The sequence below is a fragment of the Hylobates moloch genome, unplaced genomic scaffold, assembly GCF_009828535.3.
Source record: "Hylobates moloch isolate HMO894 unplaced genomic scaffold, HMol_V3 SCAFFOLD_2, whole genome shotgun sequence".
NCBI classification, from domain to species: domain Eukaryota; kingdom Metazoa; phylum Chordata; class Mammalia; order Primates; family Hylobatidae; genus Hylobates; species Hylobates moloch.
The window spans coordinates 162971061-162988058 of NW_026652277.1; the positions used below are offsets into that span (position 1 = coordinate 162971061).

A 16998-nucleotide genomic window follows, 5' to 3' on the forward strand; every position below is an offset into this window, starting at 1 on the left:
TGTTGAGCTATAAATGTAACGCTTTGTGAATTGCTTTCATAGTTTCATTTTAGCAGAAGCACTGTAATCCTGGTAGTACTTTATTTTTTTTAATGGTCTCTCTCTCAGCAGAATCAAGTAGTCTTCACCAGCTTGTAATTAACACCATGTTATTGAAGTAAAAATAAACTTGAGAGAGAGCGAGTCTGTCGTAAGAATCTCACCTACCAAAAAGAACTTGGCTTAGTTAATTACTCTATATATTAGTTCCAAAATTTCACCGCTTAGAATAATAAGATCCCTTTGAAAAGAATATAAGTTCTGAAAAACCTCATTGTTCAAAAATGAATCTAGTGAAGAAAAGAGAGTGGTAAGGAAAACTAGAACTGTTTTTATAAGGTAGATAGTATAAAACCTATGAGATTTAGAATGCAGACCTCGGCTCACTGCTACCTCCGCCTCTCAGGTTCAAGCAGTTCTCTGCCTCAGCCTCCCGAGTAGCTGAGATTACAGGCATCCAGCACCGTGCCCTGCTAATTTTTCTGTATTTTTAGTAGAGACAGGTTTCACCATCTTGGCCAGGCTGGTCGTGAACTTCTGACCTCGTGATCCACCCTCCTCAGCCTCCCAAAGTACTGGGATTACTGGCTTGAGCCACTGTGCCTGGCCTGTTTTTTCTTTATGGCATTTTTTATTAATGCCAATTATCAGTGAAAATCTAGATTCATTTAACTGACTGCCATTATATATTTTTCATGCTATAATTTCTTTATTAGTCCTCTGTAGTTTATATTTTCACAATTGAAAATTTACTTGATTTTGCCATTTTAGTATTTTAGTCCCTTTTATGGAGCTCTTCTCTGCTTTTATGTAAACTTGAGTTTATACAAATGTTTAATTTTGGATTGATTACTTTATAAATGATTTAACGTGGAATTTCTTTTATGTATGGCTCTTGTTTTTAAACATGTAATTGTGATGTTTGCTGTGTTTACATTTTCATTCATAACAAAACGTATCTCCCAATCTTTGTGTGTTTGTGTATGTTCTCAATAGGCCACTCCTCAGGATAGTCAGGAAGGAACATTTGGATCAGAGCATTCAGCATCGCCATCACAAGGGAGTAGTCAGCAGCATTTTCTTGAACCTGAAGTCAATTTGGATGATTCCATAGATATTCAGCAACAGGTAAAAGTAAATGTTTTTCTGGGTCATAAATTTCTAAAAGTAGTTAAAGAAATCATATAAAATATTTTATACTAGCAGTGCCCTGCATATATTTTTCCCACACTTAAAGCTCCACTTTGTAATTGTTTCACCTATTAGGCCAAGCTTGTCCAAGGCCTAAGCATGGCCCCTAGGCCAAGCACATGGCCCAGAACTGCTTTGAATGCAGCCCAACACAAATTTGTCAACTTTTCTTAAAACAATATGAGATTTGTTGTTGCGATTTTTTTTTTTTTTTTTTTTTAAGCTCATCAGCTGTCATTAGTGTTAGTATATTTTACGTGTGGCCAAAGACATTACTTCTTCTAATGGGGCCCAGGGAAACCAAAAGATTGGACACCCCTGTATTAGGCATTAATGCTCCTATTGTGAGTATTTTTAAAAACAGAATTGTCAGTGCATACGTCTGTCTCAACCAGCCTTTCTGTTTGTTTGCTGTTATTTTGACTTTCAAGGATATGGATATAGATGAAGGGCAAGATGGAGTGGAAGAGGAGGTCTTTGAACAAGAAGCTAAGAAAGTGGCGGTTCGCTCAAGATCAAGAACACATTCACGATCTCGTTCAAGGTTCTACAATGATATTTAATAATAGCTGTGTGTGAACTTTAAAATGTTGGCTTTATTTCTTTGCATCAGGATGAAAGGAAATGTTTTCCTTGGGATGACATATTTTTTCACAGTCTCTCGGAAAAAAAGTTATTCTAAAAACAAGATAACCTTTGTTCTGTTTTAATTGGTATATCTGTGGCCATTTATTTCAGAAATTTACATAAGATTGGCAGCCATATCATGAGACAGGGATTTTGAATTATATTTTATTTTAGTTAATATTATGATGACACTCAATTTAGAATATTGTTGCCCCTTAACAATTAAGTCAGGCCATATTTCCTGGATTCCATTTTGTCTCACAATGATACCAAAAATGGTTATAAAAATGAAACTACGAAATTTATTTTTATAAACATTAACTGTAATACTAAACCGTTAGGAAACATAGTTTTCTTCATGAGCTTAACTTAAAGGCATCAGTCTTTAACATTTTTGTATCCTATTTTTTGCATATGAATGCCCCTGAAAATCTGAACAGTAAATGCTGGAAGAGGGGCAGTACGTTTGATGAAATTTTTAGTCATTTCTTTTTCTTGTCACAAAGTTCTTTATATTTATCTATTGCAAATGAGAGCCTGTCAGTTCACCTTTCTCTAAACCCACTTCGTATCACTGAATTATTTTCCTGAAGCAGTAACAATCTTAATGCTGAAGATATCTTCATTTGTAATTAGCAGCATCTTACTAAGCATTTTGAAGAGAGCTCAATGGCATGTGGTTGACAGGCAAAAAAGAAAGTGTTTCAGTGTCACCTTCTACAAGCACCATAAAATTTTAAAAGTTGGAAACTACTAAGCAGAATTATGTAGTGGCCTAATGCTCTGACACTTAAATGGTCTTTTAATTTTCTTTGGTCTTTCATTCCTGTTCTTCTGTTTGAAAAATGAGTTGGAATACACTAAGAGAAAGTGAGGCCCTTTCTAGAATCTTTTTCGTCTTCAGTGTGAATAGTCACCCATAACTCAGAATCATTACCAACTAATACGGGCCTAAGCAGTGCACGGATTTAAGTAAAATGCATTTTTGAGACTTGATTGTACTGCAGAATATTTTAATATATTGTCACTAAATATAAGACAACTTTTTTGTTACTGTTTTTTCCCTCACTTAGAAGTGACAGATTTGATAGAAAACATTGTCATTAGAAGTAAAATGAAAATTTTTTGTAGATCACCAAGAAAACGAAGGTCTAGGTCACGGTCTGGCTCTAGAAAGCGTAAACACAGAAAGCGATCACGCTCCCGCTCAAGAGAAAGAAAGAGGAAATCATCACGGTCGTATTCAAGTGAAAGGAGAGCCAGAGAAAGGGAGAAAGAACGACAGAAAAAGGGATTACCTCCAATTAGATCTAAAACACTAAGTGGTAAGTAACATATATCTGCAATGCTTTGGTTTCAATTAATATTTAAAAAATAGTTATCTGCTACAAGTCTCTCAGCCAAATTTTATTTTCAGATTAAGTTTAAAAGTGGTTTGGTAAATGAGTAATGTTGTCTCTGGTTTTTGTAACATGATAGAGAAGAGAAGAAAAGGGAAGAAAGATTCCATTCAAATACCAAGGTCACTGAGGGTTGATTTTTTGTTTGTTTGTTTTTCAAACGCAAGTTAGAAAATAACGTATTGACTGAAAAAGCAGACTAGGCTGGTATCCGTAGCATGGACACAGTGACTTCTGTCTGTAGTATTCTTACCAATTATGGCCACTAGGTCTGTAGGAATAATAATTAAAAGAAGCATATACTTAGCTATATCTAATTTTTAAAGTAATTATAACGTTATGGGTTAGCACTACAGGATAATTACTGCTGTACAAGCTTTGCACAGTTACATGTTAGTCAATTACGTATGATTAGAACAGATTCAGTAGTGGTGGGGTTTGGTTTTGGAGCAGGCGTGGGGAGGGTTCACTTGGTAGGAATGTTAAGCACAGCAAAATAAGTTTTAATTAGTGCCAAATTCTGCCTAGGGTGTTCTTGGTGGGTTATGACTTTTAAGATGAACTAAGAGTTTACATATGGGCAAAGAAGTACATAAAATCGAGCAAATTATCATTCTTTCCAAAGAGCTAAACATTGATTGTGTTATCTAATTTCTGAAGACTTCCACATAAATTCCCTCTGCCGGGGAGTTAGAAAAATAATCGGTATAATTTATGCTACTAGAGCGTCTTGGAAACCCAGGCCTATAATAAAGGGCAATAGCCATCTTCTTACTGTTTTGGGAGTTTTTGTAGGCCTTGGCTATCTTGCATGAATTTTATCCGGTTGTGAGAGCTAGTGTCAACCTGATAATATTATCCTTGCTCTAGAAGTTTGTCCCTTAGGGTGAGGGTATACATCTAAACATTTTAGTGCTGGCTGATAAAAGAAATAATGTCAAACGTTTGACCACAAAAATCTCTACTGTGCTTTCTCGCATGATTACCATTAAGACGTTCAGAATTATCTATTTATTTGCCAATATTAGAGTAAGGATTTTACGTGGAGTCGCTCTCATTTAATTTCTCACTTAATTTGTCATGTTGTTGATGTCACTGTTTACATAGTTTTTTTTTTTTTAAACCATTTAATTTTCTATTTTATTTTCCTTTAAGTTCTGGGATACATGTGCTGAACGTGCAGGTTTGTTACGTAGGTACACAGGTGCCATGGTGGTTTGCTGCACCCAACAACCCGTCATCTAAGTTTTTTCTTTTTTTTTAAAATTATACTTTAAGTTCTATGGTACTTGTGTACAACGTGCAGGTTTGTTACATAGGTATACTTGTACCATGTTGGTTTGCTGCACACATCAACTTGTCATTTATATTAGGTATTTCTCCTAATACTATCCTTCCCTCAGCCCCCCACCTCACCCCAGCCCCCTACCCCCGCCGACAGACCCCGGTGTGTGATGTTCCCCGCCCTGTGTCCAAGTGTTCTCATTGTTCAGTTCCCACCTGTGAGTGAGAACATGTAGTGTTTGGTTTTCTGTCCTTGTGATAGTTTGCTGAGAATGGTGGTTTCCAGCTTCATCCATGTCCCTGCAAAGGACATGAACTCATCCTTTTTTATGGCTGCATAGCATTCCATGGTGTATATGTGCCACATTTTCTTAATCCAGTCTATCGTTGATGGACATTTGGGTTGGTTCCAAGTCTTTGCTATTGTGAATAGTGCCGCAGTAAACATATGTGTGCTGTTTACATAGTTTTTAACCATGGAATTTATTTTTTATTTCTGTTTTATTTTCATGGGTACAACAAACAGCAAAAAACAAAATAAAAAGCATGTGAATAAAAAACGCATAACCAAATACAGGCATACCTCGTTTTATTGCACTTCACTCCATTGTGCTTTGAAGATACTGCCTTTTTTTCATTATTTTTTTTTTATAGATTGAAGGGTTGTGACCACCTTGTGTTGAGTACATCTGTTGGCACTATTTTTCCAATAGCAGGTGCCTACTTTGTCTCTATGTCAGCATTTTTTTTTTTTAAGCAATAAAGTATTTTAAAATTAGGGTATGTACTTTTTTTTTTTAGACATAATGCTATTTGCACACTTAATAGGTTACGGTGTAGTGTAAACATATCTTTTGTATGCACTGGGAAGAACAATTTATGTGACTCACCTTATTGCGATATCTGCTTTATTGTGGTGGTCTGGAACCAAAGTTGCAGTAGCTACAAGGTATGCCTGTACAGTGAAAAATAATATCTGATTGTTTACCTCACAACTCTCCTTATTCAAAAGCAGTATCAATTTCCTGTGGTTTGTATTCTTTCTTAACACATTTTAAACATATAGTAGTGTTTTCATACGATTTATTGATCTTTATCGTGGATTTTAGAACACAAGGTTTTCGTGAATAGTCTAGGGGATATATAGCACCAGTGAATAATAATAACATTCCAGGAATCAAGTGTCCCTTCTGCATGGGATGGCAAGAATCATTATTGCTTTCTGGGGAAAAAAATGGAGTTTCCTATAGGAAAAATGTAGAGAGATAATATTGAAAGAGATGGGAAATATAGAACAGAGTTCAGGGAGATTAAGGCAGCTGGAATATGCAGAACCAGTAATAAAGAGGAAAAAGTGAATGCCAGGTGCAGCGGCTCACAACTGTAATCCAAGCTACTTTGGGAGGCACAGGCCAGCAGATTGTTTGAGGCCAGGAGTTTAAGACCAGCCTGAGCAACAAAGTGAGATACCATCTCTACAAAAAAAAAAAAAAATTAGTTGGGCAAGGTGGTTCACACCTCTGTAGTCCCAGCTACTCAAGCAAGAGGTGGGAGAATCACTTGTGCCTAGGAGGTTGAGAACTGCAGTGGGATATGATTGTGCCACTGCACTCCAGCCTGAGGAACAGAGCAAGACCCTATATCAAAACAAAACAAAAAAAAACAAAAGAATCCTTAAGGCTGAGTATACTGGCTCAAACCTATAATCCCAGTACTTTGGAAGGCCAAGGCAGGAGGATTGCTTGAGGCCAGGAATTTGAGACCAGCCGGGGAAAGAGCAAGACCATGTCTGTACTAAAAATAAAAACTTAGCCAAGCATGGTGATGGTGTGCCTATAGTTTCAGCTTCTGTGGAGGCCGAGACAGGAGGATGCCTTAAACCCAGGAGTAGGAGGCTGCAGTGAGCTATTTAGGACATTGGACTCCAGCCGCAGCCTGGGTGACAGAGCAAGACCTCGTCTCCAAAAATAAAGGGGCGGGGGCATCTTTTCCATGACAGCCCCAGACTACTGTTAAGGGTTTGTGGTTGATTGAATAATGGCCCCCTAAAAGGTATCTACATTTAAATCATTGGGATTTTTAAATATGTTACATTGTATGGCAAAAGGGACTTTTCAGGCCCTTTTAAATTAGGGATCATGAGGTGGGGAGATGAACCTGGATTATCCAGAAGGCCCAGTTTAATTACACGGGTACATAAGAGGGAAGCAAGTACATTGAAGAGAAAAGGTGATGTGATAATGAAAGGAGAATTTGGGAAATGTTGTGGAGGTGGTTTTGAAGACGGAGGATGGGACCATGAGCCAAGGAAGGCAGGTAGCTTGTAGAACCTAGCAGAGGTAGGGAAACAGATTCTCCTCTAGAGCCCCCTAGAGGGAATGCATACCTGCTGACCCATTGTAGATCTTCAAAACTATAAGAGAATGTATTTGTTTTATTCTAACTTCATGTGATTTTGTTATAGCAGCAATAAAAAACTGTTACAAGGCTAGGCATGGTGGCTTGCCTCTGTAATTCCAGCACTTTGAAATTACTTGAGACCAGGAGTTTGAGACCAGCCTGGGCACTGTGGTGCAACCACATCTCTGCTAAAGATACAACAAAAATTAGCTGAGCATGATGACGCACACCTGTAGTCCCAGTTACTCGCGAGGCTGAGGATCACTTGAGCCCAGGAGGTGGAAGTTGCAGAGAGCCGAGATCGCATCACTGCACTCCAGCCTGGGCAACAGAGTGAGACCTGTCTCAGAAACAAACAAACAAACAAACGAAAAAAAACCTAATGCAGAGCTCCTTGAGACTTTGGTTGAAGATTAAATTGAATATGCGTAGGGTAAGACTTACAGGAGATAAATAGCTTGCAGGGAAAGAACAATGACCAGGGACTCTGTGTGAGCTAAGTGATTCCTAAAGCTTACACAGGTCTAGAAGATGTTAGAGTTCTGACTAGCCAGAGTGGAGAGACCTGGTTGAAAAGCCTAGGGCACTCAGTAGTGATCTTGCCAAGGGTACCTTCATGTGGGGCTAAATTAGCCATAGAGTAAAACCTGCCTTAAACCTGCGTTACTATAGATCAAAGGTAGCCAGAAATGTGGACATTGACATAAATCCAAATACAACGTATGAAAATTCTGCAAAGGTGTCAACTATAAATATTTTCTAAATAAATGTCTTCTGTAAAAGGAGGCATTCGTGGAGACATGAACAGTACAGCTGAAAGTAGGCAAGGTGTCTCATGTTTAATATTTGTTAAGGGGATGTGGCTTTCAACAGTTAAGTACCTTTAAGTCTTTCAAGGGGTTAAGGGGTTCTGATTTGGCCATTTTCTCTTTGTATCTTCCCAGAAAGGATTATTTCCTTAAGGATAAGATGCTGTTTTTAGATTTATCTCTTGATTAGGGAGACACATTCACTTAATCCTTCCAGCACAGAAAGACACTTAAAAGGTTCACAGGCCGGGCGCGGTGGCTCATGCCTGTAATCCCAGTGCTTTGGGAGGCCAAGGCAGGCAGATCATGAGGTCAGGAGATTGAGACCGTCCTGGCTAACATGGTGAAACCCCGTCTCTATTAAAAATACAAAAAATTAGCCCGGTGTGGTGGCGGGTGCCTGTAGTCCTAGCTACTCGGGAGGCTGAGGTAGGAGAATGGCGTGAACCTGGGAGGCGGAGCTTGCAGTGAGCCGAGATCGCGCCACTGCACTCCAGCCTGGGCGACAGACTGAGACTCCGTCTCAAAAAAAAAAAAAGGTTCACAAATGGGATTACGGTGAGAAGTGGGTTTGAAACTTTGTTGCACATTAGAATCACCTAGGGAATTTTACAACTCAGTTCCCTTTCTTTGACACTGCATGCCACTCATCCTCTTAGAGTGGGACCCTGGCATCCACAGATGGTTCAGGTGTGCAGCCAAGCTTGAAAACAGGTGACATGTCAGTGGTTGACTTGGCAGAGATGTGAATTAATACTTGTGATTTTAGTTGATTTTAAACATAACAGATGCATGTGTTTATTGACAATTATTTTAAAATATATTGTCTTAAACTTAATTATTATGTTTATTACTGCTTTTTCCTCAACTACTTTTGAAAGAAGTAACTGTGTCTATATTATTTAGGTCATTTGTCTCTTATGTCTTGACAGTATGTAGTACTACTCTCTGGGTTGGGCAAGTGGACAAGAAGGCAACACAGCAAGACTTAACCAACCTATTTGAAGAGTTTGGACAGATTGAATCCATTAATGCAAGTATCAGTTCTTAATAATTTAAGGTTTTAAAAAAGGAGGTTTTTATTAATACAAAGAATCACTTCTGTTCCTAATTAGCCCAGTAATGTCTGCCTTAAATAATACACATCTTTAAAAGGATTGCTTTACTTTGATAATGTCTGTGTTTATTTGGGTGCTGCTTCTCTCAATTATTTTTATTTTTTAGTGGAATTCTTAACAAAATACTCGAGTTTTATAGCAGTGTAGCATGCTTGATTCCTAACATCATCAAATGTTTGAATTAGCAGGAACCCTATGTGTGTGCTCTGGTTTAATTCCTTTTTTTAAAAAAATACATCTGAGGACACCTGTCCAGCACTGAGGAAATGGAGAGTTCCACAGAATTGTAGTCACTTGCACATGACCACAGAAGCAGTCATGGAGACACAGCTGGACTTAGGATTTCAGTTTCTTTTCCCTTTTTCTTCCCACTCTCTCACTCTCTCGTGCTCTTTTACTCTCTTTTTTATCAAACAGAGTAAATGTTAGGTAAGAAAATCAGTATGGCCAGCGAATTGCTAGTTAAGTTGAGCATAGCTCTTTCACTCTTGATTCTTGCACTAGTTTTGCACCACTCAGTCTTCTCCTTTGAGTCTGTGTTTTGTTCTTCATGAGGCCTGATGCTTTTCCCTGAAGGTCAGACATCTTTGGTTAGCTATTTTAATTGTTCTTTTATTTAAAAATTATGTGCTCTCTTTCTTCCTCCTGCTGTGTGATGAAATGTTTTGTAGTCATTTGTTTGGGGAGACGTTTATCCATCCATCCATCCTGGTAAACAGGAAGTATGAGGAGACTTAATTCATCGGGCATCTGATTTCATTCCCTGTGGTTACAGTTTTATGTCTGTGGGATCTTTTTATCATTATTTGTCAGAAAATTGCCCAGTTTTTCTTTCTAGTCTTAATTCCCAGTCTTCCTTAAATGGCCAAACTTGACTTTTCTGTAATAGTAACAGAATTATTTGAGTTGAGTTGAACCATTTTGCATCTTACTTTTGACTGTGTATGATCTCTTTGGAGCCTCATAAGAAGCTGGTTAAGTAATTCAAATACTGTTGTTTTCTAATGAGGAAACTAAGTGATTTGCTTGAGTTACACAGGTGATAAAAAGATGATTGGTTACGGATTTCAACTTGGGTACTTCAGATTTCTCTTTCTATACCACAAGAGTGTGTCGACCTCTCTTATTCTTTTGTCTTTTTAGATTTTACCTGTCAAAACATCACTGTCTTTCAGAGTCTATAATCATATGCTTTCTCTGAAGTTTCTTTCTGATTTATCTCTACCTTTAAACTAGTGATTCTCAGTTCTAGCTGCATATCAGTAATATGTCTTGACATTTGAAAAATTAGGGATGCCCATGCTCAGTGTCTTCACATTTTTAGCAAAGTGTCACAGCTGCATAGGTGATTCTGATGCACAGCAGGAATCATTGCTCTGAACAGACCTGTGTCCAAGTAGCATTTTGTATTTTCCTGTTTGATGATCGTTATTTGTAATCTTTCTTGTGTCATGGTCCCTTGAGCATCTGTTTGCCTTATCCCTCTCCTCTATTGTATTACTTTTTGAGAGCATAGTACTTATAAATAATAAGCACTAAGTTGTTTTGTGAAATGAAGATTCATAATCCACTCATTTAATTTTGGGGACTTAAAAGACAAAGTCCATTCAGTTTGGCATTTAGTAGGTCATTGGTGAGCTTGAAGAGAGTAGAGTATTTTCCAGTGGGTTGGTGAGGAATTAGAGCTAGATTGCAATAGATAAAGAAGAATGTCAAGGTTTAGATAGATTTCTCTTTTAAGAAGTTTGATACTAATATTAAAGAGGCAGTAGCTTGAAGTGTTAGCAAGGCTGAGGAAAAGGTTTCTATGTAAGCTTTAATAACAGGTATAGCTTATTAGGTATTGAGTGAAAATAAAATGATAGAATGCCTTTTGAGTTTCTCAGAAAGAAACAAATGCTGTGAATAGTTTTCTGAGTTAATATATTAAGGATAATATTATGATCTGGTGTAGAATAGTTAAATGCTTTATAAATCAGTCTCAGATCTTAACACTGAGGCTATTTTCTTTATGTTAAAACTTTTGCCAGAAGCACTTGAACAAAATAAAGTTTTATAAGACTGAAAATTTTTATCATCAATTGTTTCAGATTATGGATTTCATATTAAAGATAAGATAATTCCCCAAAAGAAAAATCCTCTTTGCATTACTCAGTATAACATTTGGAAAAATTGAAGTGATATTAGGAATAAATTGTTGCCTTCAAATATTTTGGCCATATAATATTACTTTCCTTTTATCTGGTGGTATTATATATATGAAGTTATACATTTTGTTTTTAATAGTTCTTTTTCTAGGCCGGGCGCGGTGGCTCACGCTTGTAATCCCAGCACTCTGGGAGGCCGAGGCGGGTGGATCACGAGGTCAGGAGATCGAGACCACGGTGAAACCTCGTCTCTACTAAAAAAAAAAAAAAAACACAAAAAATTAGCCAAGCGTAGTGGCGGGCGCCTGTAGTCCCAGCTACTCGGAGAGGCTGAGGCAGGAGAATGGCGTGACCCCGCGAGGCGGAGCTTGCAGTGAGCCGAGATTGCGCCACTGCACTCCAGCCTGGGTGACAGAGCGAGACTCTGTCTCAAAAAAAAAAAAAAAAAAAAAAAGTTCTTTTTCTGTATTCAGAAAATATTGCCATGTGATATTTAAGATTTCACATTTATCATGGCTTATGATACCTAATTGAGTTTTGAATTTTGGGATTTTAAAAATTGAGTTATTAATTATACATGAATTGTACCTACTAATAAACAGCTGGAGGAAGAAAGGGGAAAATAAGTCAGTAATCTATCAAAATTGAATTGAAATATTAGTAAGTAGTCAATGTTTTGTGTCATTTAAACCATAAAATACCAGAATGAATTTCTGTTCTTATATCTTTTCTTAAAACAATTTTTTTTTTATTAGATGATTCCTCCCCGGGGCTGTGCTTATGTCTGCATGGTTCATCGACAAGATGCATTTCGAGCTCTTCAGAAACTCAGTTCTGGATCATATAAAATTGGGTCCAAGGTCATTAAGGTGAGATTTGGTGGATTGGAACTTGGGGTAGGGGGGCAGTATTTTTAATGTCTGTTATGTTAAAGTCTGAGTTTTTCACAAAAGGGTCACAAGCTCTTCTTTTATTGGATTATTAGAATGTCTCTGTATTATATTCTTTTTAAATGTTACGGAGAAACCTTATCAGAAACTTATTGTTTCAGTTTGTTGAGTTACAGAATTAGATATAGGTAAAAATAAGTCCAATAACGAGAACTTTAGTCAATTACTTCCTTGAAATTACACTTGCACAGCTTTCTGAGTCAACTAGGGCACCATTCTATGAGCAGAACGTGTTCATTTTATAGTATTGTCTTTCATTCACTTTTCCTCCCAATACTCCTTAACTATACCTTCTAATTATATTCCTGATTTCTTCTTTTTTCTTGACATCTTTTTAAAATATAAACCAGGCCCTTGTGGAGAGATTATCTATCAGAATATTTTTATTTTCTTCCTAATCTTTATACTGAGAATTTTTTGAATATCTTTCTATTACTTTCTATGATTAACTTGTTTGATTTCTGTTATTTGAAGTTTATCTCATCAGTTTCTGCAACTGAATTAAAAACTTTAAAATAACTACTTTCATTAAAGTTAATATATGCTGATCTTTTTTCATTCATGACTGAGTTTCTTGTGTTAACTAAAGTGTCCCTAGTCTCCTCTGGAATAAAAGATTTTTTTTAAAATAACAGGCCAGGTGTGGCAGCTCACACCTGCAGTCCCAGCACTTTGGGTGGCTGAGGCGGGAGGATCACTTGAGCCCAGGAGTCTAAGAGCAGCCTGGGCAACATGGTGAGACCTCATCTCTACAAAACAACTTAAAAATTAGCTGAGTGTGATGGTATGCATCTATGGTCCCAGCTCCTTGGGAGGCTGAGGTGGGAGGATCTTTTGAGCCCATGAAGTCAAGGTTGTAGTGAGCCACGATCATGCTGCTGCACTCTAGCCTTGGCGACAGAGTGAGACCCTGTCTCAAAAAGTGAAGAAAATGCTATTCTAATCACCCCTCATGTAGGTTGACATTTTTATGGTGAAAAGTGGATTTGGATTTTCTTTGGAAATGCATTGCGCTATTAGAGTTAAATAAGAAGTGGAAATCCTTTATTGTAAATACTATGTCTAATATAAGTTTTATTTTAAAAAACAAAACTGGCGAGGCACAGTGGCTCACACCTGTCCAGCACTTAAGGAGGCCGAGGTGGGTGGATCGCTTGAACTCAGGAGTTTGCGACAGCCTAGGCAACATGATGAAACCCCTATCTCTACTAAAAAATACAAAAATTAGTTGGGCATGGTGTTGCCTGCCTACAGTCCCTGCTGCTGCAGGGCTAAGGCAGGAATATCGCTTGACGCGGAAGGTCAAGGCAGTGAACCATGACAATGCCACTGCGCTCCAGCCTGGGCGACTGAGTGAGACCCTGTCTCAGACAAAGAGAAGCAACTGGAAAAAAATTTTTTTGGCTACTATTAGTTTTTCAGCTTTGCTTTTCCAGCTGTTTTCTAAAACCAATTTTATTGTGTTTACATTGTTTAAATAAAATTTTGAACTTTTTACCTTGTTTTTTATATATATATATATATATATGTGTATATAACCTTTCTTTTTTCCTCTTCCCATTTACAATAGATCGCTTGGGCTTTAAACAAAGGTGTAAAAACAGAATACAAACAATTCTGGGATGTGGATCTTGGAGTTACATATATACCATGGGAAAAAGTTAAAGTGGATGACTTGGAAGGTTTTGCAGAAGGAGGCATGATTGATCAGGAGACTGTAAATACTGGTAAGAATTCTAAGGTCTTTTTATTGTTAAAAGAAAGTATGCTTAGAAGGTTGTAGCTGAAATGAGTTTGGGATGACAGTGTTAACGGTGTATCCTGGATTCATCTCCCAAAAAAGAAAAGATACATTACTATGCCCTAGTGTACGTTCTTAATGGGACCTATTTTATAGATGTCAAAGTATAGATTAGAAAGTATAGAACTCTATATAAATGTAGCATTTTTAAATATATGGTTTGTTTTTTTTTTCATTTTGATACTCGAGAGATGTGTGGGAGGGATTTTTAAAACTAAATATTTCTAATTGCTTCAGTTTAAGTGGGAACTTGAGAAGTTTTTTTGAAACATTTTGCAGATTATTTTGAATAGTATCCATGTTGAAAATAGCAGCAATAGAATCGTGGTTTAGGGAGTTCAGATTCGTACAATGTTATATATTTTCTGGGATGCCTTTTACAATACCAAATAATCATCAGCCTGCTTTTTTTTTTCCCCAAAATTGTCTTTTTATTTTAAAAGATTTCAGTTAAAAATTGACAAAATGATTTGCAGTTGTAACCAATAGGAAATCTAAACATTTGAAAAAGAACTGAAATATATATACACACCTTTTTTCTTCACACCTTAGCTCTTTTATCAGAATTAGCTAATTTTCAGAATATTTGTTTCTCAGACCAATGTAAAATTTTGAACCATTTTTTTTTCTATTGTTTTCTTCCTGTCAGGCCTACTCCTCACCCCACCCCTGCCAATGGCTGCTTATTCCAGTGTATTCACTTAATAAATATTTTAGTTTCTACTGTGTGTCAGGCCTAATTTTAGGAACTGGAATTATAGCAGGGAGACAAATAGACAAAAATTCTTCCTCCTGTGGAGTGTAGCGCAGAGGTCAGCAACCTAATACCCATGGTCCAAATCCTGTTGGTAGCCTGTTCTGTAAATAAAGTTTTATTGAAACATAGCCATGCTCACTTGTTTACCTATCTTATATTCCTTTTTTTTTTTTTGCAATAAGAGTTGAACACTTGCAGCAGAGAACACATGGCCCATAAAGCCTCAAATGCTATAAAGTTTACTAGCCCATGTTTCACACATTTATTATCTGTGAAAAAACAGATAATAAACAAAATAGATAAACTATATAGTACTTTAGTGTCAGTAAGTTCTAAGAAAAAAATCAGGGAAGGGAGATGGGCAGTGTGGATGTGGAGGTATTGCAGTTTTTATGTGGTTGTAGAAGATCTAATGGAGAATGTGATATTTGAAAGGGTAAGGCATGCAGCCATCTGGGGAAAGAGCATTCTATATGGAGGGAACAGCAAGTGCCATGTTTGTGTTCAGAAATGAGACCATTATAGCTTGCACAGAGTGAGTGAGGAATGAGTAGTAGGAGATCAAGGCAGATAGGTACAGAGGGGCAAAGTCATGTAAATCTTATTTTGTCTTACTTGATCTTTACTTTGAATGAGATGGAGAAGGGTGAGAGAGGAACCATTAGAGCTTCTTTGTTCTCTTTTTGCATAGCTGTATTTTCGGAAGGATTTTATTGTATTGGATTAATACTCTCCTAGTTGGTCTTCCTTTGTTGTATTTTGTGATAAAAAATTGAGTACGGTTAGTTCCTCTTATATCAGCCAGCCATTGAGATACATATCTATTGTATCCCTTCTAAGCGTTTTCTTTAGATGAAATATTTTAGTGTCTTTCCTTTGTGTCTCATGTGTCATGGTTTTTTGAACTCCATAGTATCCTAATCAGATTAATCTGGGCAGAAATCTAGAGTGGCACCTACAGTTGTGGATATATCTTAAAGATGTGCCAAGGTAGATGAAGGATTTAGATGTGAAATAAATGAATACAAAGAAGAAAATGAAAAGTTGCACCTATGCAAAGGAAATCAATTTCAAATATTTTGTTTAGAGTGGGAAACTGTGAAAAGCTCAGAACCTGTTAAAGAGACGGTCCAGACAACTCAGAGCCCAACTCCAGTTGAAAAGGAGACAGTGGTCACAACCCAGGCAGAGGTTTTCCCTCCTCCTGTTGCTATGTTGCAGGTTAGTGTTGAAGTGGGTTTTTTTTTTCTTGTGTTGTTTTACATTTCTGTTTTTAATCATGTATTTACTTTATAAAACTAGAATGAAAATCTCCATATCAGAATAAATGTCAGTAGTGTTAGGGAAAAGAATATTTCTTTTAAATCTCTTTAAGGAAAAAAAAAGTCTGCTAATGCTGTGGTATCATTGTGCTAAACACCTTAGGTTTAAAATAAAGGTAAATATGGAAATATTGTTTCTGAAAACAGAGGTTTTTTTAGGTTCATGTTTTTCTGAGGAGTCAAATTGATAGAACAGTAAGTTATTTTAATGAGTTTGATCAAATACTTTTTGAAAAATTATTTTTAGAAATGATGTCGTTCATATTTAAATATGTTTGTTTATTGAACAAATATTTATTGAGTACTGGCTCTGTGACACTCACTCTTCTAGGTATCAGTGAAAAACTCCCACAAATCTCTGCCCTTTTGGAGCTTTTATTCTCAATAGTGGTGACAAAAAATGTAAAATAAATACGATTATGAGATCCTATGGAAGGAAAAAGGTAGCGTAAGGCTGATCTCTTTTAAATAGAATGGTGAGGATAGACCTAATTGAGAATGAGAAATTTGAGCAATGACTTAAAAGCACTAAGGGAGTTAACCATGTGGATATCTGATGAAGAACATTCTGTTCAGAGGCAACAACCAGTGCAAAGGTCCCACACCAGGAATATGATTGGTGTGGTCTAGGAGTGTTAAGTGGGCTAGAATAAAGCCAGTCCTCTCTAAGGACTTTGGCTTTCACTTGGAATGAGATGGATGGTGGGTCTTTACATGTGACAAAAAGAGAGAGAGAAAGATGAGGAGTCATTGGAGGATTTTGAGCAGAGGAGTGACTTGATCTGGTTTACAGTTTTAAAGGATTGCACTGGTTACTATTTTGAGAATAGGCTGTAGTGAGCTTTGAGCAGGGAGACCAGTTAAAAGACAGTTGTAGCAATCCAAATGAGAGCTGGTGGCGGCTCAGAATAGACTTCTGGAGTGTCTATTGCACTGGAGGTAATGAGAAAATAGTGGAGGTAATGAGAAATGGTCAGATACTAGGTGTATTTTGAAGGTGTTGTAACCAACAGGACTTTTCCTAGTATGATTGGATTTGGGGTTATTATGAGCAAAAGCAGAGGCAAGGTTTTTGGTCCAAGAAATTGGAAAGATAGAGTTACCATTATCTGAGACTGGGAAAGACTGAGAAGAGTTCTTTTGGGAAGGACGA

At 37.1% G+C, this 16998-nt stretch overlaps 1 protein-coding gene across 14 annotated transcripts in view; it reads left to right on the plus strand.

The window, feature by feature from the left end:
- SCAF8 (SR-related CTD associated factor 8) overlaps window positions 1-16998 on the plus strand; it is a 231812-nt gene that overhangs the window by 75017 nt on the left and 139797 nt on the right. For all 14 annotated transcript variants that reach the window (XR_009212529.1, XR_009212530.1, XR_009212524.1 and 11 more), the window contains 7 exons: window positions 1036-1167; window positions 1662-1774; window positions 2989-3182; window positions 8683-8783; window positions 11771-11884; window positions 13536-13692; window positions 15611-15744. Coding sequence is in view for 6 of the 14 variants with exons in the window: in XM_032161021.2 (XP_032016912.1) it covers window positions 1036-1167; window positions 1662-1774; window positions 2989-3182; window positions 8683-8783; window positions 11771-11884; window positions 13536-13692; window positions 15611-15744 (945 nt within the window). In the remaining 8 variants the exon portion in view is untranslated. The remainder of the gene's footprint in view (window positions 1-1035; window positions 1168-1661; window positions 1775-2988; window positions 3183-8682; window positions 8784-11770; window positions 11885-13535; window positions 13693-15610; window positions 15745-16998) is intronic.